This window comes from Sus scrofa, chromosome 6 (assembly GCF_000003025.6).
Source record: "Sus scrofa isolate TJ Tabasco breed Duroc chromosome 6, Sscrofa11.1, whole genome shotgun sequence".
Taxonomy (NCBI): Eukaryota; Metazoa; Chordata; class Mammalia; order Artiodactyla; family Suidae; genus Sus; species Sus scrofa.
Window position 1 is genome coordinate 70,592,552 of NC_010448.4, and position 24,301 is coordinate 70,616,852.

General features: G+C 41.6%; 1 protein-coding gene across 13 annotated transcripts in view; it reads left to right on the top strand.

Annotated features, from left to right (window-relative positions):
• KIF1B (kinesin family member 1B) overlaps positions 1-24,301 on the top strand; it is a 168,322-nt gene that overhangs the window by 97,409 nt on the left and 46,612 nt on the right. For 8 of the 13 annotated variants that reach the window (XM_021095318.1, XM_021095315.1, XM_021095320.1 and 5 more), the window contains 5 exons: positions 16,552-16,645; positions 18,094-18,242; positions 19,588-19,766; positions 21,191-21,328; positions 22,531-22,779. In XM_021095318.1, the coding sequence (XP_020950977.1) occupies positions 16,552-16,645; positions 18,094-18,242; positions 19,588-19,766; positions 21,191-21,328; positions 22,531-22,779 (809 nt within the window). Of the gene's footprint in view, positions 1-525; positions 5,615-16,551; positions 16,646-18,093; positions 18,243-19,587; positions 19,767-21,190; positions 21,329-22,530; positions 22,780-24,301 lie in introns of those variants that run through there. The other 5 variants (XM_021095324.1, XM_021095323.1, XM_021095322.1 and 2 more) reach the window with 2 other exon arrangements.

Here is a 24,301-nt window from a genome sequence, read left to right on the forward strand (position 1 = left end):
TAATCCGCCTGCTCGTCACATCTTGTATGGCATCTGTGCTCACTCATGGGGGAGAGAGTTTCTGGAAGAAGCAACAGCAATAACCAAGGCAAATGTTGGGAAGTGGCTGCATGGGTGTTAGCATGTATGGGGCATAGGTGTTACCCATTTTCTTGAGATAGTGGAGTTGTTGTTTCATACCTTTTGTTATTACTTCATGTGACCTTACAGTTTCTCACTGTTTCAATCCTAAGAGCAGATTTCATCACTTAAGCCAGAAAGTGGGAATTTGGATTAATGTTATTTTTTTTGAAAGGCCAATCTTTATATTAATAATAATCTATATAAGCATATGTCTTAATAGATGTGCACGTCATTTAGGGGGTTTTATTTGTTTTTTGGGGTTTTTTGTTTTTTTAAGTTTTTTTTTTTTTTTTTAATTTGGTTAGGGCTTTTTCGCTTGCTTTTTCTTCAGTTTGATTTTCCTTTTTTACATTTTAATTTTGGTTATTTTGGGGCCATTTTTTTGATTTTGTTTTTCCAAAGGACGCGGATTCTGATAGCGGGGACGATTCTGACAAGAGGTCCTGTGAAGAGAGCTGGAAACTGATTACTTCTCTGAGAGAAAAGCTACCTCCCAGCAAGTTGCAAACCATTGTTAAAAAATGTGGCCTCCCTAGCAGTGGGAAGAAACGAGAACCAATTAAAATGTATCAGATCCCCCAAAGAAGGCGCCTGAGTAAAGATTCCAAGTGGGTCACCATCTCAGATCTTAAGATTCAGGCCGTAAAAGAGATATGCTATGAGGTCGCTCTCAATGACTTCAGGCACAGTCGGCAGGAGATTGAAGCCTTGGCCATTGTGAAGATGAAAGAGCTTTGTGCCATGTACGGGAAGAAAGATCCCAATGAGCGGGACTCCTGGAGGGCAGTGGCCAGGGATGTCTGGGACACTGTTGGTGTAGGGGATGAGAAGATTGAAGACATGATGGCCAGTAATAAAGGTGGCACTGATGTAGATGACCTCAAGGTTCATATCGACAAGCTGGAGGATATTTTGCAAGAAGTCAAAAAGCAAAATAACATGAAAGACGAGGAGATAAAAGTCTTAAGAAATAAAATGCTCAAAATGGAGAAAGTCTTACCACTGATTGGGTCTCAGGAACAGAAGGCCCAGGGAAACCACAAAGCAAAGGAACCTGTTGGTGCTGGTGCCAGTAGCAAGTCTGAGAATGATGCAAGTAAAAGAGACAGTGGAGAACTTGGCAAAGAAGAGCGTGTTTCCCAGCTGATGAATGGGGATCCAGCGTTTCGACGTGGACGTCTGCGTTGGATGAGACAGGAACAAATTCGGTTCAAGAACCTGCAGCAGCAGGAGATAACAAAGCAGCTTCGTCGGCAGAACGTACCTCATAGATTCATCCCTCCTGAGAACCGGAAGCCTCGGTTCCCCTTTAAGAGCAACCCTAAACACAGAAACTCTTGGAGTCCCGGAACACATATCATCATAACAGAAGATGAGGTTATAGAGCTTAGAATTCCAAAAGATGAAGATGGAAGGAAAGGAAATAAAGATGAGAGCCAAGAAAAGGGGAGTAGAGCAGCTTCTAAGGATCCCCCACCACCGTGGGGCTCTCAGGGCACCCGAAATCAAGACCACATTCAAGTTAGCAAGCAGCATATTAATAACCCACAACAACCACCTCAGTTACGCTGGAGAAGCAATTCTCTCAATAATGGCCAACCGAAAAGTACGCGCTGCCAGGCGTCTGCTTCCTCAGAATCACTAACCTCCCACAGTGTTCACCCCACTCCTGACCTGCAGACTTTACAGGCAAAACGCCACATTCATCAGCATCGTCAGTCTTACTGTAATTATAACACTGGAGGTCAGGTAGAGGGTGGTGCAGCCAGTCCCTGTCAGAAGCAGACTGACAAACCCAACCAATGTAGTCAGTTCGTGACCCCTCCAAGAATGAGGCGACAGTTCTCAGCACCCAATCTCAAAACTGGTCGAGAAACCACAGTATAAATTACTGGACAAACTTGAATCTTGGTGGAGGAAACAGGAGATGGTAGCTCGTGATTTGGGTTGGTTTTAGCCTTGAGTTTCTAGTATTTACGTTATGATTTTAATGTTGCGTTCCTAGAAATACTAACTGATTTTAATATTGTTAAAACTTAAAACACTGGTAAACGTTTCAACACCTCCCTTTTATTTGTATACCATAAGTGGGCAGTTTCTGGAATTTTGGACGAAACACTGAGACCTCCCTTATTTTTCTGAAACTTCCCTCCTTTCTTGGTGCCTAGATAATATACTTACTTACCCAGACTGGTCTTGTTTTGGTGTAAGTTATGTTTTTATAATGCCTGTAATTTGATTTGATATCCAGAAAGACCTGCCTCTTGGTTTATGCAGAGATTCAGAAGGGGAATTTGATATGTAGAAATAAATGTCTATTATTTCCCCATGAATGTAAGACATTAGTTGAGAAATAACAACATGCAACTCTTAGGATTTCTTATCCATGTCTATTTCTTTCTTTAAATATAATCGGAATTTTCGTAAGCCAGAACTAAACGTCTTTGGACCTATTTTATAGTACACAGCTTCACATCTTCCGTGGAACTTGCATATCCTTTTACTCTTCTATATTTTACATAGAACTGATTCATTCAGGAGGGTTTTTTTTTTTTTAATGCATCAGTATATGTGTGAATTTTGTCATAATACTAAAATCTTTAAATTGGCACCAGTCTAGGTTTCTGTTCGTGGTTTGCATTTTGAAGTTTAACATATCATTTCTCACACAAACATTCAGAGAGTCACTGAACTATTCACCAAAATCATGCCAACAGAAATACCAGCAAAATACTTCTATGATGCTTTGAGCAGTATATCTAAGTTTATAGGGAGAGTTACTTGGTGGAGAGAGGGAAAAGGTGGGACACGGGGAGACGGCTACAGCATTTGGCTGTGTGCTGCTTATTTTCAGTAGATGAAGTAATGAAATGAGTAAACTTTGGTCTGGCTTAGAATAAAGGAAATGCTGGATAACATTCTATTCTTTGGTCAACAGTAGTAATGCTCACAGATACTCAAGCAAGGAAAGAAAAGTCCTGATGAACATTTACTGTATCAATACCTCATTTTACTGTGTTGTGGTCTTGATTTGCCTCACTGGACAATCCGCTAAAAAAAGATGCATTTCAATGGAAAGAAAAAAATAGTTTTCTACATCCTTCCTTATTGCTTGAACTTGTCAGAAACTCTTTTAAGAGGCGGTGTGAAGAGCCAGAGATGTCTGTGAGATTGCCTGACATACATTTTTGAAGATTCCTAAGTCACACTAAGACATCCATCAAACACGTCTTCCAGATGGTGTGAAAAATTACAGCCAAAATACAGTTAACATTCAAGGAAGCCTTAAAGATTATGATTATATGTTGGTTTTTTTCTTTGTGTGTGGGCACTATGCTTTATTAGAACTATTTTTAATCATAGATGTTTTCTTTGCTTCTAAGAGAATGCTTCCATAATGCGCAGAAAGTTGCTTCCAGTTAACTTCGGGGGCTGTTTTTGCTTTCATAGCTAGTGTAGTCCTCATCGTCAGCTGAGGTTTTATGGCAGATTAGACATGGGTGATGTCTGGAATGGATTGCCAGAATGATGTTTGTATTGAGTTGACTTATTTGAGATGACAATTTCCTATACCATGTAGTTTGAATACGCTGGGTAGGCTACTTCAGATCAGTCACTTCAATGCATCTTGTGTAAACTCTGTTTGTCCTTTATTCTTTAGTCGTGTTAATTCTTTTCTTACAAAAAATTCATTTATTCTGATACTACTACTACTACTAGTAATAATTCAGTTTTCACCTCTGCAGCAGAAGAGGGCTCTCATTTCCCCACCTTGACATAACGTGGGCTAGGCCTATCTAGTTTCATTTTTATGGTGGCCTTTTACCTGCATTATGGGCAGATACCTCCCTTTCACAATGAACAATGGGAGTGAGTTTCTGCTGGTGATCAGGAGATGCTGTAGAATGAAAAGGAATACAGCATTTTCGTTCATAGATGTGGGCCGTGGTAAGCACTGTACCCACACTTATATTCCAAAGAATTAGTTTGTGTTTGTGCTTCATCTGCTAATCCAGGCACCCTCAGACTGCTGAAATGTTTAGTTATCTAAAATAGCCCTTAGGTTCAGGTGACCAGAAAGAAATGAACCAAGGTTTGATTGATTGCCATACATGTCCCCTCATGCATTTCAGAGCGGATGCTTGTCTTAGAAAATAACTGTATGAATGAAATTACTTCATTGATTCTCATTAAAGAAATAACGAGGAGTTCCCGTCATGGCACGGTAGAAACGAATCCGACTAGGAACCATGAGGTTGTGCGTTTGATCCCTGGCCTCGCTCAGTGGGTTAAGGATCTGGCGTTGCCGTGAGCTGTGGTGTAGATCAAGGACTCAGCTCAGATCTGTCATTGCTGTGGCTCAGGCATAGGCCGGTGGCAACAGCTCCAATTAGATCCCTAGCCTGAGAACCTCCATGTGCTTCGTGTGTGGCCCCAAAAGCTCAAAAGAAATAACGAGTACCATGCTTTCATGGTTGGTATAGCCTATATTGCTTTACTTTTTTAATTTGACAGTATCTGCCCCTAAGCTTAAATACTACAAGATCAAAGGAAAACGGTCACCTTTAAGCCATTATTGTATTATTGAAGTATTTCTGGCTATTATCATGGTGAAATTTTAAGTTTGTGCTATTGAAATTATATAATGATCTCACAGTAATGGAGTGGAGTCCTAATTAATTGGTACAGTTTTACAAACCGAAGCATCCACCATGGTATACCTTAGAGAGTTAAAGACAGTCTGTTTATCTAATAAGTCTAAACCAAAGGGCTTTTCCTTTGTTTTTGCTTCTGATTCTTTCTGACGCTTCAGATTGTTTCTCTTTTCACTGGTAATGCAATGAATGGGAAATTTTTATTCCATTGAAGTGACTTGAAGTGACCTCTTGTGCTTTAGGTGCAAGTTGATGCTGGGGAAAAAAAAAAGACTAAATAGGATAGAACAAAACACAGTTTGCCACACCAATGTCTGCAGTAAAGGCTCTCAGACCCCAGGAATTTAGTCGGTTTCCTCTGGTCAACTGCTAAACCTCTGCGCCTTACCGGTCCTTTGTAGACTTGCCTTAATGACTCATACGGAAGGCTGGGAGCAGGGGAAGCCGCTGTGTCCTGGCATACCGTAATGAAGATGGCTTTTTAGGCACAGTGCACAGCAAGCATTTGTTCTGTGCTGTTAGAGCCAGACTCTGTATTATGAACAGTTTTCATAATTGTCCACTTTATGTCATCTTCCTGAGATTGAAACATCTTTTCTAGATAATTAGTTTGAACCACTCTAGGTTGTGAAGTGTATTGGTTTCCTCCCATCATTACTGTAAAAAGAAGTTGTGAATCTTCTTGTTAATGAACTATGGATTTCTCCACCAGTTTCTTTTTTTAAAAAATGCTTGAAGATTGTCTTTCAGTGTAAGATCTACCTTTTCATAAAGGGAGAGATAGTTTGTAATGTTAAAAAATAAAGTCCTCATTCATTAAAAATGAAATTTTCTTTTAAGAGTGTGATTTCTCTCTGATGTGGGAGGAGGGGAAAGTGGAACAGAGTGATGCTAATTAAACCTGGTCATGAATTTTATTTATTGCTTTTTTTATCTGAAGATTGTTACAAACCAAATTTTCTTTGAAAAAATTTCTACGTGAACTTGACTTGTGTGGAGCGTTTGCTTTTTGTTATTTACCCTTTTCTATTTATCAGAATTCTATCTTAAATGACGTCTTTAACCTCTATTTTATGCTGCACTTTACTTAAATAAAAACTCTTCTAGTGTAAGATAAATGGGTTTATCGAATATCCCTTTCTGATTTGAGTTTACCTTAAGGTGTAGTTTCTTTTTTTTTTTTTTTAATTATTTCGATCTGAAGTTTTCTTTAAATGAAATGATACACTTCCCTTTGAATGAATAGAAATGAGATTTCTGAAAAGCTTTGAGTAACTCCATTGAGCTTTTCTTTTTTCCTTTAATGCCTTTCCCCACCTGGAGTATTGGTGATAAGCTAGGGTGAGACAGGACAAAGCAGAAGATTTTTCTGGAGTGGACCATCAGTCATACTGAACATTTGGACATGACATTTTTTATGATGAAAAACAACATAATCGTACATAATGAAATAGAATACAAAATCTACATGAGTGTTTTTTTTTCCCACTGTGAGTTTTTAATAGAAAATTTGGAACTTGAGGTTGGTTTGGGTTGGTTTGCTTCATATCCTTTCTCTTCAGGTACTTTGTTTTTCTCTGACATTGGAGAAACTGGTGGAAAAGTTGCCAAGACCTGACCATTTCTAGAACAACATAGATGATAAAAGAAAAAAAAAAAAACATAGACGATAGCAGTGCCCTCTAATAATGTGCAGTGATAGTTGTGTGCATAGAGTGAGAGTGGACAGAGTGGGAAAAGGGTTTGAAAGAGGAGGGCTTAAGCCAAGAGCAGAGTCCCAAAGTACACCTGCCGATTGATCCAAGTGAAGGATGCTGGAGGGGAGCGGGGGTCCAGTCCAGGTTGCCACGAGTAACTTGGGGGTGGTCAGAACACCAGCTGTGTGTCGGGGAGCACTAAGAGATGAGGGGACCATGGGGACAAGGGCCAGATCATGGCATGCTGAGGAGTGAAGGTTTTATCTTGAGTGTGATGGAAAGCTACCATATTATTATACAAGGAGATTGTGTTATTAGATTCACCTCTTAGAAACGGCCAAAGTTTGGGTTGGAGGATGGATTAGAAGGAGGCAAATTCAGAGCCCAGTGCTCCGCTTGAGAAATTGCTATGAGAAGTAAGTGAGAAACGATGCTTCCCAAACTGAGACAGGGAGAAAAGAGAGAGGGAATAACTCTGATAGATTATTTGGGGGTAGAATCAACGGATCAGTTTGTATGTAAGCCATGTGTATATAACCCACAGGCAACGAAGGTTCTTGTTTGGATCATGTTTGGAAAGTAAGGGAAATGAGACCAGGACAGGACTGAAGGATGGGGAGAAAATAGGAGCTGTGCAGGTCTCAGAACAGGTGCTGTGGGACCCTTGGAAGCATAGGTCTGAGACCATGTCCACACAGTGCTGCTGGTGGTGAGTAAATTAAGGTGTTGACAAGAACTGGGAGATGGACATCTCCCTTCCGGCTATTGCTTGCTAATTATAATCTGCCATTAAAAGAGGAAGGCAGTATTAGCAGAAGGAGCCAAGCCTCTAATGTCAAAAACAGCCTAACCAGAAAACCCAGAATTGTGACATTGATTTTACCTCTGATGCCACCTCCTCAGAAATGCCCTGGTGGTGACTGCCTCATCTCTCACCTGGAGTACCACCATAGCCTCCTAACCTCTCTCTTCACGTCTGTTCTTGACCCCTGTGCTCCATTGTCTACATACCAGCCAGCATCATCTTTTGAAAGCAAAAATCAGATAGCGTTAGTGCCTCCAGTGGGTTTCCATTGCACTTTAAAATTCGAACCTCTTATCGTAGCCTCCAAGGCTTTTTCCAAGTTTTGGCTTCTTCCTGGCCTCTGACGTCATCGCTTCGCATTCTCTCACTGCAAGCTTTGGAGTTTTGTACTTTGGACTTTTTTCCTTTGAACTTGCCAAGTTTGTTCCCTTCCCTAGGCTTTTGCATTTCCTCAAGACTGGAATCCTTTTTCCTTATGCTTATCTCCTCTTCCAGATCGGGGGCTCACACGCCCCTTTGCCTGCCCCAGGACACTCTCCCTGTCTAACAGTGATAATCTGTGCTTATTTGGTCCTTCCATGAGAAGGTCAAGTCATCTAGAATTCTTAGTTTCTTCACTGTTCATCTGTACACATCACCCAGAAGAGTGGTTCTCTACCCGTATATGCCTCCGAATCGCCTAAGGGGCTGAGAACATGGAGTGCTGGGCCCACCCCCATGGTTTCTGATTCGGGAGGTCTGTGGTGGGGGTCTTTCTGATAAGTTCCCCAGTGGGGCTGATGCTGCTGGATCAGCATCTACCTTTGAGAACCACTGTCTAGAACAGGGATTGGCAAACTTTTTCTGTAAAGTGCCAGATGGTAAATATTTCAGGCTTCATGGGCCTCAGTCCTCTGTCAAAACTACTCAGCTCTGGGAGTTCACTGATGGCCTGGCATTGTCACTGCTGTGGCTCGGGTTGCTACTGTGGCTCCGGTTCAACCCCTGGCCCAGGAACTTCTGCATGCTGTGGGTGTGGCTAAAAAAAGAAAAAGAAACTACTCAGCTCCACTGTTGTAGCAGAAAAGCAGCCATAGACAGTATGCAAAGGGATGCACATGGCTGGGTTTCGACAGAACTACTGGATTTAATAAGACAGGCTTTTGGCTAGATTTGTCCTGCAGATTTGCCAACCTCTGTTCTAAAAGGTGGTCACTTTCGAGAACTGTTAGCTGGAAGATCAGTACATGACTGTGTGTCTGATCTAGGAGACAGATAAGTGCCAGATGCTGGAGATTGAGCGGTGAGTGACAGTTCCCAGAGTTGTGGAAGAGACAGTCATTAGACAGCCCCACCACTGGTTACCCAGCACACCGGTGACAGATGCTGTGAGGGAAAAACATAGGGGCTCTGAAAGTTTGCAGCCAGGAGCCTTGGAATGAAAGGTGGACTTCATCCCCCAGGTGCCCTCATGCATTTCTGCGGCCTTACCTTCCATGTTCACACAGATGAAGGGGAAGTCAACACCTTGTGTGGCTCTGAACTGCATGGCTGCACTTACACATGACTTTTTTTTTTTTTTTTTGTCTTTTGTTGTTGTTGTTGTTGTTGTTGTTGTTGCTATTTCTTGGGCCGCTCCCGTGGCATATGGAGGTTCCCAGGCTAGGGGTGGAATTGGAGCTGCAGCCACCAGCCTACGCCAGAGCCACAGCAACTCGGGATCCGAGCCGCGTCTGCAACCTACACCACAGCTCACGACAACGCCGGATCATTAACCCACTGAGCAAGGGCAGGGACCGAACCCGCAACCTCATGGTTCCTAGTCGGATTCGTTAACCACTGCGCCACGACGGGAACTCTGCACATGACTTTTTTTTTTTTAAATGAACACGCCTGGCAGCACTACACAATCCGAGCTTGGTTGACTCTGTGGATGTGTAACCTCCCACACCGAGGGCCAACTGTAAAGTTAACATGCAGGTTTTTGACTGCATGGAGGGTCGGTGCCTTTAACCCCTGTGGTGTTCAAGGGTTAGCTGTACTTGGACCAAGAAGCATTTTATTAGCTCACTGAATCCTCACAGTACCCCTCTTCTGTGAAGAAGGTACTCTTAATCCCGTTTTACAGATGTTCCCATCGCTACGCAGCTGCTGAGGATCCACGTCCAGTCTGTCTGCAGACCACTGCCTGCCTCTGGCTCTGCTGACTCTCAGATGTACTCTCACCAGCCTGGGCCTCTAGACGCAGACACAAAACTCTGACCTGGCATCCAGATAGCTAACCAGCATCTCACACATAAACTGTCTAAACCAGGAGTTCCCGCTGTGGTATGGTGGGTTAAGAATCCCACTGCAGTGGCTCTGGTCTCTGTGGAGGTGCAGGTTCTATCCCAGGCCCAGTGTACAGTGGGTTCAAGGATCTGGTGTTGCAGCACAGCTCAGATTCAGTCCTTGACCTGGGAACTTCCATATGCCACAGATGGGGCCATAAACAATAAGTAAATAAACTATACCAGAATAACTAGCTCAGGTCAAAAATCCAAGAGTGATCCCCAGTTTCCCTTTTTCTCATACCCCAAGATCATGTCTTTAGGTCATGTTTCTTCTGCCTGTAAACATATCCCAGCGCCTCTCTCTTTTCATCACCTTTGTTGCTGATACCCTGGACCAGGCCACTGTCATCTCCCTCGAAACTGCTGCGACAGCTTCATGACTGCTGGCCTTGCTTCCAAGCCCCCAGGCTACTCTCCATGGAAAGTGGTGTTTTAAAAACATATACAGAGGGAGTTCCCATCGTGGCACAGTGTTTAATGAATCTGACTAGGAACTATGAGGTTGCGGGTTCAATCCCTGGCCTTGCTCAGTGGGTTAGGGATCTGGCGTGGCCGTGAGCTGTGGTGTAGGTCGCAGATGTGGCTTGGATCCCGTGTTGCTATGGCTGTGGCGTAGGCCAGGGCTACAGGTCCGATTAGACCCCTAGCCTAGGAACCTCCATGTGCCATAAGAGCGGCCCTGGAAAAGGCAAAAAAAAAAAAAATTAATAAATAAAAAAATAAAATAAAAACATATACAGAGCCCAGAGTACTTGCCAGCTCTAAACTTCCCAATGGCTGCCCTTGGAGTAAAATTCACAGTCCTTCCCATGGACTATAAAGCCATCAATAAACCAGTTCCTATCTGACTCCTTCTAAACTTCATCTCCAACCTGTCTCCCTCCTCTGGTCTGCCCACACAGGTTTCCTTGCTTTTCTTTAAACACACCAAGCTCCTTTCCATCCCAGAACCTGTGCACCTGCTGTGAGCTGTATTTGCCTGGAACAAACAACCTCCACCAAAGATCTCTGCATGCTTGCTTAGATCTCTGATTAAATGTTATCTCTACAGAGAGACCTTCCCTGACCCTCTCATCTAAAAGTCTTCCTCCGCTCCTCTCTCTCAGCCCTGATCACTACCTTTCTTGATCTTTCTTCATAGTACCTCTCTCTGCTGAAATCGTAGTGTGTACTGTGTCTTTCTCCTGTTTTATCATGGCTCCCTCACCAGTGAGACTTTGGTTTTATAGACCATTGTATTCCTAGCATCTGGCACATAGTAGGAATGAATGAAAAAGTTTCTCATTTAATGAATGGATGGATAGTGGTTTAAAAAAAAAAAAAAAAAGCATGCCCTTGTGTCTAATTGCCTGAGTGCAAATCTTATTTCTACCAGTGGTTATTTCTGATCTTTGGAAAGGTATATGCTTTTTTTTTTTTTTTTCCTTTTTGAACATGAGGATAACAGTAGTAGCATTTTCACAGTTCATATTCATAGCACAAAGTAAGCTTAAAACACAAGGATGGTCAGGTGGGAGAGAACATTCTAGAAGCGGAAACAGCCAATGCAGTGCCTTTATAAATATGGAGTGCTATATATTAAATTAGTTGGGACTTTTTATAAACACAAAAGGTCAATGTTTTTTAATGTGTTTCCCATAATTATCCCAGTTTTCACCATGAAATCAACAGAACAGTAGTATCTGAATCTCTTTATCCATTTGTTGTAGGAAAATCCAGGGCTTAGCATTTTTCTGGTAACATACAAAGTGTCCTTGTTGGAAGCTCATATGCAGCCTGGTTTGGGGAAGAGGAGGCCAGTCCAACAATTGGTGTTGATATTTGGATATTTGGACTACCAACTGCTAATAGAAATTTTCCCTGATAAGAATGTGGTTTAAATTTTAGGTGTATAGCATTATGGGACACCTTTTTATGTCAACTTTACTGCTGCTAAAACACAACCACAGTCTTTACGGAAAGTCGCCTTCATACCGTAACTGTCAGAAACTAAGGATTATAGTTTTCATTGGTATTTTGACCAGCTTTATAAGCCTGTTCTTGAGGAAATCCTCAAAAAAAGAAAAAAAAAGAAAAAAAAAAAGCCAGTCACAAAAAGACCACAACTGTATGATTCCATTTTAAAGAGCTGTGTAGAGTAGTCAGAAGCATAGACAGAAGGTAGAAAGGTGATTGCAGGGAGATTTGGCAAGAGCTGGGGTTAGGGGAGCTACTGTTTGGTGGACAAAGCATTTCAGTTTTACAGAGTGAGTTCTGAAGAATGGAGAGTGGTGGGGCACAGCGTTGTGAATGTTTTTCATACCACTGAACTTCAAAATGGTTAAGATATTCAGCAGAAATTGACAGACATTGTAAATCAATGATAATAAAATGTTAATTTTAAAAATAAAATAAAATCCAAAAAAGCTCTGAAAAAAAATGGTTAAGATGGTACATTTTATGTTGTAACTATATTACTAGAATTAAAAATTGGGGAAACAAATGAAAAAAAGAATTCTCAAGATAAAATATTAACCTTTTTTGCACCTATGCTTTTTAGATGAGCCAACACTTACTCTTTTTGCTGAAAGAATCCTATGTAATACATAGGTTTTTTTAGAGGACCCCCCCCAAAAAAACTATTTTTTTTTTTTTAGAGCCGTACCTGTGGCATATGGAAGTTCCCAGGCTAGGGGTTGAATCGGAGCTGCAGCTGTCAGCCTACACTACAGCCACAGCAATGTGGTATCCAAGCCGAGGCTGCGACCTACACCACAGCTCATGGCAACGCCAGATCCCTGACCCACTGATCAAGGCCAGGGATTGAGTCCTCATCCTCATGGTTATGCGTCAGGTTTGTTACTGCTGAGCCACAGCAGGAACTCACCCCAACCTCTCATTTTGGAAAAAATACTACCATTAGCCTTTGTATACCCATGTTTATATATTTTTTTCTGAGGCATTTGAAAGTAAGTTTATATCCTGTCAGTTTATCCCTAAAGATGTGTATCTCCTAAAATTAAAGATATCTCTTAATACCATCACCCCATCCAAAAACTTAATACTGATTCAATATCATGTAATATGCAGTCCAATTTCAAATTTCTCTAATTGTCTAAAATATGTAAATGTTAGCAATGTATGTGTGTCTGTTTTAATCCAAGATCCAGTCAAGGTTTATTTATTGCATTTGGTTCTGATGTTTCCTTTATCTTTGGTTACGCTGGTGTTTTTGAAGAGTCTAGGCCATATTCTAACGTGTCTGATTATTTCCTCAAGATTAAAGTTAGGGAGTTCCCCCTGTGGTGCAAAGGGATCATCGGCATCTCTGTAGCACCAAGGACATAGGTTCGATTCCTGGCCTGGCACAGTGAGTTAAAGAATCCGTTTGTTGCTGTAACTGCAGCATAGGTCTCAACTCGGATCTGATTCCTGGCCTGAGAACTCCATGTGCCATGAGGAGGCCAAAATGAAAAATTAATTATTTTTTGTTAAAAATGCTATAAAGGGGAGTTCTCGTCGTGGCGCAGTGGTTAACGAATCCGACTAAGAACCATGAGGTTGCGGGTTCGGTCCCTGCCCTTGCTCAGTGGGTTAACGATCCGGCGTTGCCGCGAGCTGTGGTGTAGGTTGCAGACGCGGCTCGGATCCCGAGTTGCTGTGGCTCTGGCGTAGGCCGGACCCCTAGCCTGGGAACCTCCATATGCCGCGGGAGCGGCCCAAGAAATAGCAACAATAACAATAACAACAAAAAGACAAAAGACAAAAAAAAAAAAAGAAAAAAAAATGCTATAAAGGGAGTTCCCTTTGTGGCTCAGTGGAAACAAACCCCACTAGTATCCGTGAGGATGTGGGTTCGATCCCTGGCCTCACTCAGTGGGTTCAGGATCCCGTGTTACCAAGAACTACGTATAAGTTGCAGACTCGACTCATCTGCTGTGGCTGTGGCTATGGCTGTGTCTCCATTTCAGCCCTAGCCTGGGAACTTCCACATGCTGCTGGTGTGGCCCTGTATCCTGTACTCCCCTTTCTTTACATCGGTGGATATAAAGTGTCGATTTGTCCTAGTAGCAGTAAGGTTAACCTTTAATAAGTTTCTTTAAGGTGACGTTTCCCAACTGGTTCTCCTGTTAGTAAGCACTTGAGATTGTGTGAATATTCTGTTTTTCATCCACCTTTCACTCAATTATTTTAGCTTTTATTAACGATCCTTACCTGATTGGGTTACTACAGTTCTGGCGCTGCAATGTAGTTATTTTCTAACTGTCATTCCCTCTGCATTTATTCACTGCCTTTTTTGTTTTGTTTGTTTGTTTGCTTTGGTGAAGAAGAGCTTCCCTGTTTTCTCGCCTTCTTTCAGTATCACTGGACTCATAGATTCTTTTTTACTCAGTGTTCTATGTGTTCTTCTCCTGTTATTATTATTTGTTGGCCAGTGGAGTCTTTGTCCTTTTGAAATGGTCCCCTCAGTTATTGAATACTCTGTGCTTTCTGGCACATGATATTCTGGGGTCACCTTGTATTTTCCTTGCTCCAAATCTGGAATTTTCCCAGGGAGCCCTGGTTCCTTTTGGTAGAAAATGGCATTTAGAAACCAAGATTGGGAGCTGGGTATACTTAGAAAAATAGATTTTAAAACACTGCCTATCATTTTGACAGTGTGTTACTATTTAAGAGGACCTCCACGTGTATTTTTTAAACAGTTCGTCATTTGCTCCTTCCTGCAGTCCTGTTTGGTAAGCATTTCAGATACCAAAATCTTCATTCTAAACATGACAAAAATGAGGTGTGGAAAGGATTAATGTTTTCAGAATTGTACCACTAGTTAGGGCAGGTGTCAGGAGCAAAATCTGTGTCTTTTACCTGCTAGCTTTTTATTTTTTTATTTTTAATTTTTTAATTTTTTATTTTTTTCTTTTTCTTTTTCTTTTTTCCCCACTGTATGTAGTCTCCTAAAAACTGTGTTTAGGTATCTTTAAAAAGCTGTTTCACTAGTCACAGCCAGTTCCATTAAGAAAGCTTACTTTGTGAGATGAAATGATAAATGACTGGAGCCTGGAGAATATTGCATCCTTCTTATTGCTGTCGGGAGCGCTTTTTGTAATGGTTTGCTAGTTTTCAGTGGTCCTCTGTAATGCATGGAATATTCAATTTGTGACTTGGAGAGCTCTGTTTGAAAACAGCATATGGCCATACCTAAACTCTCCGTCTCCTGACAGCCTCCCAGAGAAACAGGAAACCCAATAATATATTTTGAAATGCTATCCTTATGCTGTGATTTGGTATTTTATTATGTGAAACTCTCTTTTCTTGGAGTTCCCCTTGTGGCTCATCAGTAATGAACCCCATTAGTATTCATGAGGATGCAGTTTCCATCCCTAGCTCTGCTCAGTGGGTTGAGGATCTAGTGTTGCCATGAGCTGTAGGTCGGCTGCAGCTCTGATTGGACCCCTGCCTGGGAACTTCCATGTGCCGTGGGCTCAGCCCTAAAAGAAAGAAAGTTTCTTTTCTTAACTTATTTTATTTTCAAAAAATGCAAGGTTTTTTTCATTGACACCTCAAGGAAACTTTTTTGGATATTTTTTTTCCCTTAATCTCTCCCTACCTGGAAATTTTAGTACCTCGAATATACAGTATGCTGGTTTACATATTGTTTGTATATTTGTGCTTTATATATAAAAAGAATGTTTTATTTTTTTTATCCCCCAGGGACTTTTTTTTTTTTTTTTGTTCTCCTAGAAGTGATATCACCTTCATTGAGACTGCATGGAGTAGATGGAAAAGGAAGGATAAATATGATTTATATTATAATAATACATTTTGTATTATAATAGTGTATATATATGTATATATTTTTCTCTTTTATGGCCTCACCCGTGGCATATGGAAGTTCCTAGGCTAGGGGTCAAATTGGACCTGTAGTTGCTGGCCTACACCACAGCCACACGAGATCCAAGCCACATCTGCAACCTACACCGCAGCTGTCCACAACACCACATACCTAACCCACTGAGCGAGGCCGGGGATCAAACCCGCATCCTCATGGACACTAGTCAGGTTTGTTACTGCTGAGCCACCACAGGAACTCCCATATATTAGCATATTTTAAAATAAAGTTTCTTTATTGAATGACTAAATGCAATATATAAGTTATTTCAATTCTAAGAGCACTTTATTACCTGAAGGCTAACTTCATCCTCCACTTGTAAAGATAGTAATATTTCATCCATAGGGAGCTTCAGAGTCATGAGTCTTAATTGTTCTTCCATCGAAATAGATAATTAGAATTGTTGGCGATAATGGTGAATTTAACCTTTTCCAGTGTTGCTTTTCTCTGAAATTCTTGGATGTGTAAAGATACTATTTAATGTATGTTAACATTTCAGGGATACATGTGGTTTTTTTCCCCTTCAAAATTCCCTCTGTACCACAATCCCAAATAACTCCTGAGTCTCGGAATAGAAAGAGACTAGGGAGTTCCCGTTGTGGCTCAGCAATAACTCACCCTGCTAATCCTTAAGGATTCGGGATCTATCACTGGCCTCGATCAGTGGGTTAAGGATCCAGCATTGCCGTAGGCTGTGTTGTGTAGGCCACAGACAAGACTCGGATCTGGCATTCCTGTGACTGTGGCATAGGCTGGCAGCTGTAGCTTTTGATTCGACCCCTAGCCTGAGAACTTCATATGCTGCAGGTGTGGCCCTAAAAAAAAGAAAAAGAAAAAAAGAGAGACTGCATTTAAATTCCTTAGAACACAAAGATTTTTTAAAGTATTTACCCATTACAGACTTTCTTGCCTGCTTTTTGGTTTTTTTCGAAGCATGTCTCTGTACGTCTTTCTTTTTGTTGTTGTTTCCTGCCTCTATCTGCTGTTTTCTTTGTGTTTCGCTTTCTCTCCTTTGCCCAATATTCCTTTCATTTGTTTTCCTTCCCTCTTTCTTGTCTCTCTCCTACATGTTATCTCCTTTCTTTTCGTTCAGGACTATGAGAGTAAATTGCAGGCCTTGCAGAAGCAGGTGGAAACTCGATCCTTGGCTGCAGAAACAACTGAAGAGGAAGAAGAGGAAGAAGAAGGTGAAACCTAGAGACTGAAACTTTCCTCTGTATATATTTTAGATCTGTATTGTCAAATGAATCTTTTTTACCTTGTGACCAAAGCTGGATTTGATCATACTTGATCAGTCCTACCATTTATGAACACTTTACTGAGCCAGTTTAAAGATAATTTAAAAGATGCTCAGTGCTGAGAGTCCAGGCTGTTTTCTGTGAGGTGGGGTGGGGCTAGTAGTGTCCTTTAGAACACAAGCTTTCTGAGCACTATCTTCATAGAAATTTCTTGGGCAATTTGTATAAATTGTCTCATATTACGATACCTATGAAGTTCATTTTTTTTTCCTCTGTACAGCATGGGGACCAAGTTATACATACATGTATACATACTTTTTCCTCCCATTGTTGTGTTGAGATGTGAAGTTCATTTTTATGTTGCAAATAAATAACAGGGCTTAATCTTTGTTAAGATACTCTGTTTTAGAGCTCCCTGGTGGCTCAGCAGGTTAAGGATCAGGCATTGTCACTGCTGTGGCTCTGGTTACCACTGTGGTACAGGTTCGATCCCTGGCCCCAGGAATGTCTGCCTGCTGTGGGTGTAACAAAAAAAAAAAATATATATATATATATATATGTATGTATTTCGCTTTATTTGCTGGTTTATGGTTTATGTCAGGGATTTCTCAGTGAGGGCTTTGAAATATATCAGTGTACATTAAACTATTTCTGGCAGATTGCAAATCACACTGCTTGGTTATGGAGACCTGTCTGAAGTTTTACAGAATTTCTTAGTTGAATTAGGACTTTAGGGAGTTCCTGTCAGGCACAGTGGTTAACGAATCTGACCAGGAACCGTGAGGTTGTGGGTTCAATCCCTGATCTTGTTCAGTGGGTTAAGGATCCGGCATTGCCATGAGCTGTGGTGAAGATTGCAGACATGGCTCGGATCTGCCGTTGCTGTGGCTCTGGCGTAGGCCAACAACTACAGCTCCGATTAGACCCCTAGCCTGGGAACCTCCATGTGCGAAGGGTGCGGCCCTAGAAAAGACAAAAAGAGGAAAAAAAAAAAGAATTAGGGCTTTAATTGTTAGTTATTTCCTTACCATGAAGTACGAACGTTCAGTATGCATTATTTCTCCACGTAACCTGTTAGTAATCTCAAGCCTTCAAATTAACTTTGAAGGAACTCTTCTTAGTTTATATAGTAAATTCTTTATTTTTAAACATCTAAGTGAAATATGACCTTCTTTTCCCTGTACTAGAAAGAAAAATAGATATATCTGGAGTTGTACAACATACCAAGATTTTTTTTAATTATTATAAGCCACATATTAGAGATGTATCTTGAAAAAAAATGGAGAACAACTGGAAATCCCCTTAACTTGGTAGAAGAGGTGAGGTAGAGGAAGGATGTAATCTCTGCAGAGCCATGAGGTCATCATTAAATAAATACCCTTTGTTTGCTGTTTCAGTTCCTTGGACACAACATGAATTTGAGCTGGCCCAGTGGGCCTTCCGGAAATGGAAGTCTCACCAGTTTACCTCGTTAAGGGACTTACTCTGGGGCAATGCTGTTTACCTGAAGGAGGCCAATGCCATCAGTGTGGAGTTGAAGAAGAAGGTATGGAGGGTGTGGGAACGTGGACCCTCGGAGCCAGAGCTGGGCCTGAGGGGCTTCCTGGTCCTCACCTTGAGCTAACCCTTCCCTTGGATGAATTCAGCAGCTTTTTGCTATGAAGTAGGTTTATATGTGCCTCCATTTAATATATGTGCCTGGAACAGAGTAGGTACTAATTAAACATGTGTTAAATGAAGTTTTTAAAATAACCTGTTTTCTGTTTACTTTACAAATGAGGAGGCTGTACTCCTGACAAGAGCTAGAGAAATGTATTAGTAGAAAAAGACTTCTGTCGAGTTCCTAAAACTCTCCATTTTCTTCTAGTTTCTACCATTAAGTTTGCACCTCTGAGTCCTGTGTGCCCTCTCCTCTTCCAGGGTCTAAGAGGCAGTTTTGCTTAATGGACAAGCACATACACTCTGCACCTAGACAGCCAGGTTCCAGTCCCAGTTCTCAGAGTCGTTTGACCCTAATAGCCCGTGCCTCCATCCCCTCATCTCCAAAGTGGGCTTGGCAGCAGGCCTGCCACCCCGGGCTTTTGTGGCGAATGAGAGGGTAGATGTGCGTGAAGTGGTGCCCAGCCTCGGTGATGACTTCCCCAGATTCGTTCTTTTGTATGTCGCCCTGCTTCCCAGTCTCCTGACTGCTATAGTCACGGAGGGCCGGGGGGAGGGCGATACGCAGTGTAGGTGAGAGCACAGGCCGCCTGACTTTGGGAAAATCATTACCTTCTCCCGGGGCTGTAATGTCGTTCTGTAAAATGGGGGTAAGATGTCTTCTTCATTCACATCCTTGTCTCATTTCATAGTTAGTTATTAACTCTTCCCCTCTTCAAATAGGCTAAATGCTGGCAGGGCCTATGTCTTTCTCTTACAGCTGGGCCTAGCCTTTCATTAATAGTTGGTAAAAACATGGGGTGGTATCAAGAGATAAATGACATGACGAACGCAAAGCGCTTACCTAGTAGATGCGTCTAGGAGTAATAGTTGTAATCCTCTGAATGGAAAATGGAAAATTTTAGCATGTCTCCAGCCTCTCTCATTAGTCTCTCACTAGGATGCACTCCTGGGCCCACCTTTTGGTCTCTGTGAAAGTCTTTGTTCAGTCATCCAAAATATATTTGTCGAGATTTTAGTTTGTGCAGAAACACTGGGCCAGGCTAGGAAAATAGAACCTGTAAATAGCTTAATGATGCATATGTCCAGTGGCCATTTCTTTCAGTCTATCACAAGGTGTTGAGCACAGACTCCTGTGTGACCTCTTTCCCATTGGGCATGATCGTTTTGCCGAAAGCTTGCTTGTTAAAGACACAAATGCCATTTGTCAATGGTTTCTTCTTTCCATTTAGGTGCAGTTTCAGTTTGTTCTGCTGACTGATACCTTGTACTCCCCTTTGCCTCCTGAATTACTTCCCACTGAGATGGAAAAAACTCATGAAGACAGACCTTTCCCTCGTACAGTGGTGGCCGTAGAAGTCCAGGATCTGAAGAATGGAGCAACACATTATTGGTCTTTGGAGAAACTTAAGTATGAAAACATTATACACAAAGCCAGTTGTTGTATTTAGGAATTGGTAGTGGTTGCTCAGGTGGGCTTTCTCGCTGTGATATCACTGCTGCTTCCTTTTCTGTGCTTCTGAATATTGTTGCTGGCCCGTGATACATACTGTCCTTGTGTCTTCTTCCAGTGAATGAAGCCCACTCAGAAACACCTTTGTCATTTGTCAACATGATTTGAATTTACCCTCCTTCATTCTTGCTTTGGCAGCATGTATATTGAAATTGGAAAGATGCAGAGAAGATTAGCACGGCTCCTGTGCAAGGATGACATGCAAATTTGTGGAGAAAAAAATTTAATTAATTAATTAATCCTCCATAGACCCTCTTACCTTTTTTTTTTGCTTTTTTTTTTTTTTTTTTTTTGCTTTTTTTAGGGCCATACCATAACATATTGAAGTTTCCAGGCTAGGGGTCAAATCAGAGCTGCAGCTGCCCGCCTACGCCTACGCCACAGCAACTCAGGATCCGAGTCAGATCTGCAACCTACTCAGCAGTTTGCGGCCAGATCCTTAACCCACTGAGCAAGGCCAGGGATCGAACACACATCCTCCCAGAGACAACATGGGGTCCCCAGTCCACTGAGCCACAACAGGAACTCCTATTCTTTACGTTTGGTGGCTTGTCTCTAGACTCAGACACTTTAGATACTGAGTGTTTTGGTTTTTGCACTTTGGCCTTCTTTTAGGGGTCTTGCAGAAGTTCCCAGGCCAGGGATCCACCCTGTACCACAGCAGTGACAATGCTGAATCCTTAACCACCAGGCCACCAGAGAACGCCTTTCATTCTTTCTTAATATCAGTAAGTGGTGGGAGCAGCTTTTTCAAAATCTTTCGTGGAAGATACTTCCAAAATGAAATTTTTAAAAAAACTTGTTTTATTGAAGTATAATTGATTTACAAAGTTGTGTTCATTTCTCCTATACAGCAAATTGATTCAGTAATACATAAATATTATTTTTCATATTCTCTTCTGTAATGGTTTATTACATAATAGAACCATTGAATATAGTTCCCTGTGCTATACAATAGGAACTTGTTTATCCATTCTATATATAATTGTTTGCACCTGCTAATCCCAAACTCCCAGTCAATCCCTCCTAACCTGACCTCCCCCTTGGCAACCACGAGTCTGTTCTCCATGTCTGTGAGTCTTTTTCTTTTTGTAGATAAGTTCATTTGTGTCCTGTTTTAGATTCCACGTATAAATGATATCACATGGTATTTGTCTTTCCCTTTCTGGCTTATTTCACTTAGTATGAGAGTTTCTATTTGCATCCATCTTGCTGGCATGGCATTACTTCATTCTCTTTATAAATGAGTAGTATTCCACCAGCATGGAATTTTGATGTGACCTTGTGGTGTCAACCCAGTACACTTTATGTTTACTGTACAGGCAAAGGCTGGATTTGATGCGAGAAATGTATGACAGGGCAGGGGAGATGGCCTCCAGCGCCCAAGAGGAAGGTGAAACCACCATGACTGGCAGTGATCCATTTTATGATCGGTTCCATTGGTTCAAGCTCGTAGGAAGGTATGTGATGATTTTATTGATATCTTCTTTTTAAGTAATGAATGGTTTTATTGTAATTGTTTAGTACCTCAGCAGATATCACGGAAAGTTAAAAGAAAAAGAGTATTTAAAAGCCCCATTTATAGTCTTATCTGCTCATACACAGCCACTGTGTAATTTGGTACATTTCCCTTCAGTTTTACCCAACATGCACATTTTTTTAAGTCTCAGACTTTCAATCAAAGTAACTGACAGTCTTCCCTGCCTCTCAGCTCATTTACGTGATGTCTTACAGTCGACCAAGATAGATTTAAAAGAAAAAGGAAGTCAGTGTCTGTATCCTGCATAGTTTAAAATCACCATGTGACATAGAGCTTATCAGACTGAAACATCTCTATGGCCTGATATGTCCTTGCTTTATTTTTCAAAGCAGTTCATCTCACTTAAGTCTTTGCCAAGAGTGAATTAACTGCACTGCTTGGTAGTCCACCAGAGCCTCTTTTGTGTAAACTTTACTTTCAACATTTAATGAAAACAAGTAGTGCCTCTGTGAGTTCATATTGAGTTAAGTTTTTAAAGGGTTAGAATTTTAAAAGCAGGGAAATGCAAGTTCTGACCTTAATGAATCAAAATTTGAATTGTATTTTAATTGTAAAAACTTTCTGGCAGCTTTAAAGGAACTGGGTTAAAAGGAGGAGCTGAAGTCTTAGCATTTTGTAGAAATGAAGTTAAGTCTTTTCCACTCTACTCTGATAATAGAGTGTTTTTAAAGAGATGAATTGGCCAAATACCTGTTACCCAAGCAAGTCTTGTTCCTACTTTGCCATATACATTCCATCCATTTTGTTTTCTGCTCCGAGATGGCATGGGAATTGGGATAAAGATTTAAATCTTATTATTTCACCCAATATTGAGTGGCTCCTTTGAGACCTGCCTGCTGATCTTTTGTGTGAACTGGAGAAAATACATGTTTTACTGCACATTATTTACGTGGGATATTCTACTTATGTATTTCCTCTGCTTTTCTTCTTCTAAGGATCAGTCCTTGTTCCCTTTCACCTGAACGAGATGATTTATGCTTGTTTTATCCTTTTGCTTTTTCACTTGCTTATATTGTTTTGATTCCCCAGTGGGTTCTGTCCTGTTGGCACCTATAGCTTCCTGTTTAACCAACTATTCCTCTCTCCTTGGCTGTGTCAATCGGCGTCTTACCTGGTGTCTAGCTCCCCCATTTTCCACGGCTGTGTGAATGAGCGCCTTGCCGACCGCACACCCTCCCCCACTTTTTCCACGGCCGATTCCGACATCACTGAGCTGGCTGACGAGCAGCAAGATGAGATGGAGGATTTTGATGATGAGGCATTCGTGGATGACACCGGCTCTGACGCAGGGACGGAGGAGGGATCAGATCTCTTCAGTGACGGGCATGACCCGTTTTACGACCGATCCCCATGGTTCATTTTAGTGGGAAGGTTGGTGAGGTTAAAGCGAGAAAGGCAAAAAGGGACCAGCTCTTGCTCTATAGAGGCTCCTTGTGAAATTGTGGACAATTTCGCCTTAGCCACTTCAAGTCATGACGCGCTCATCTGGCTCAAGGGCCCTGAGCAGCACTTGTGAGGTGTTGGCCCTCTCGGTACAGCATACAGCAGGGTGTGAAGACACTCCACGGAGGATCCCTTATCTTAAACTACCCAGTCATTTTTTCTGAAGGAGGAAACCCCAGAGGAGAAAGTAATTAAAGCTAAGAGTCACCTGTCACGGAGCTGAAGAATGTTGCTGTGGTCTGATGTTTCCTCTGTGCAGCAATAGGAGGGAAGCAGGATAGGGGGATAACATGAGACAGAGAGCAGAGCAGGTCCAAGGTTAGACAGAAGGATTCGTGGCATCAGCAGGAATCAAGAAGACATAAGCGGAATCAGAAGTAGTATTAGGTTCATTTCTTGCTTAGTCTCTGGGTCCAAAAAATAATCAGGAATGTGAAGGGTCCTCTTTGTCCAACTAAACTGGATGCTTTTCTTTGGCCGGTTTCATGGATCTTTGGCTTCCGCAAAGATTTTACCTATAAGCATTATAATGATGAATCTAATAAAATTATCTGCTGAAACCATCCACAATGGCTATTTGTCCAGTGCTCCATGAAACTGCTTTGTGTAAAGTTTAGTTGACCAAACTGAGGCATTGTCTCTGGCCCCATCTGTCAGTGATGCAGAGCTCTCATGCACATGTTCCTAATACTGGGGTCTTTGTCTACATCCAGTCTTCATGCTGAAGTAATTTTAAATTACAGATTCAACAGTGCAGCACTCACTGAATTAACAAAAAGTATGTCTGTGTTTTAAGGTATTAAATTTAATTTCAGTGGTGCATTAAAACCGCACGTTGTTGAACCCTTTAAAAATAAGAGCAGTTACATCAGGGTGACTGACGTTAAAGGGTAAGCACGAGTTAACTAAGACTCAAAGTGCAGCAAGTCTCTGGACTCAGCAGAGACAAAAGCCTCTAAAACTTAGCTCATAGTGTGGTGTTGGTTACCTGGTGAGAACCAAAATAAATAAAGAAGAAGATGAGCATTTGCATGGAGAGGGAGAAAAGAACAGCTTTTTGATAGGACTGTGCGTTGTGGTAGTAGACAGTCTCAGGGTTTGACAATGGTAAAGGCACATTCATCCAGTTTTTTCATGAATAAACATAAAGGTATTATACAACCATGAATATTATCTAGTATATTGCCAGGAATAAATGCTTAGGATTTCAGAGAAGCTGATTTATATTAAAATCGAAGAAGGTGGTTCTCTGTACAGACGGTGGGACCATAGTCCTTTTCCTTATTTTATGGCAGCGTGTCCTGCAGCCATTTCCACCCTCCAAGAGGGTTAGAAGTTGAAAGCAAGTTTCTGTCCTTAAACTGTTTCATTCTCATGCCAGTTGTGCAGCTTCTAACGCTCTTACTTTTGTTCCACACTATCACACACGAGGAATAGGTAGCTTCGTCCT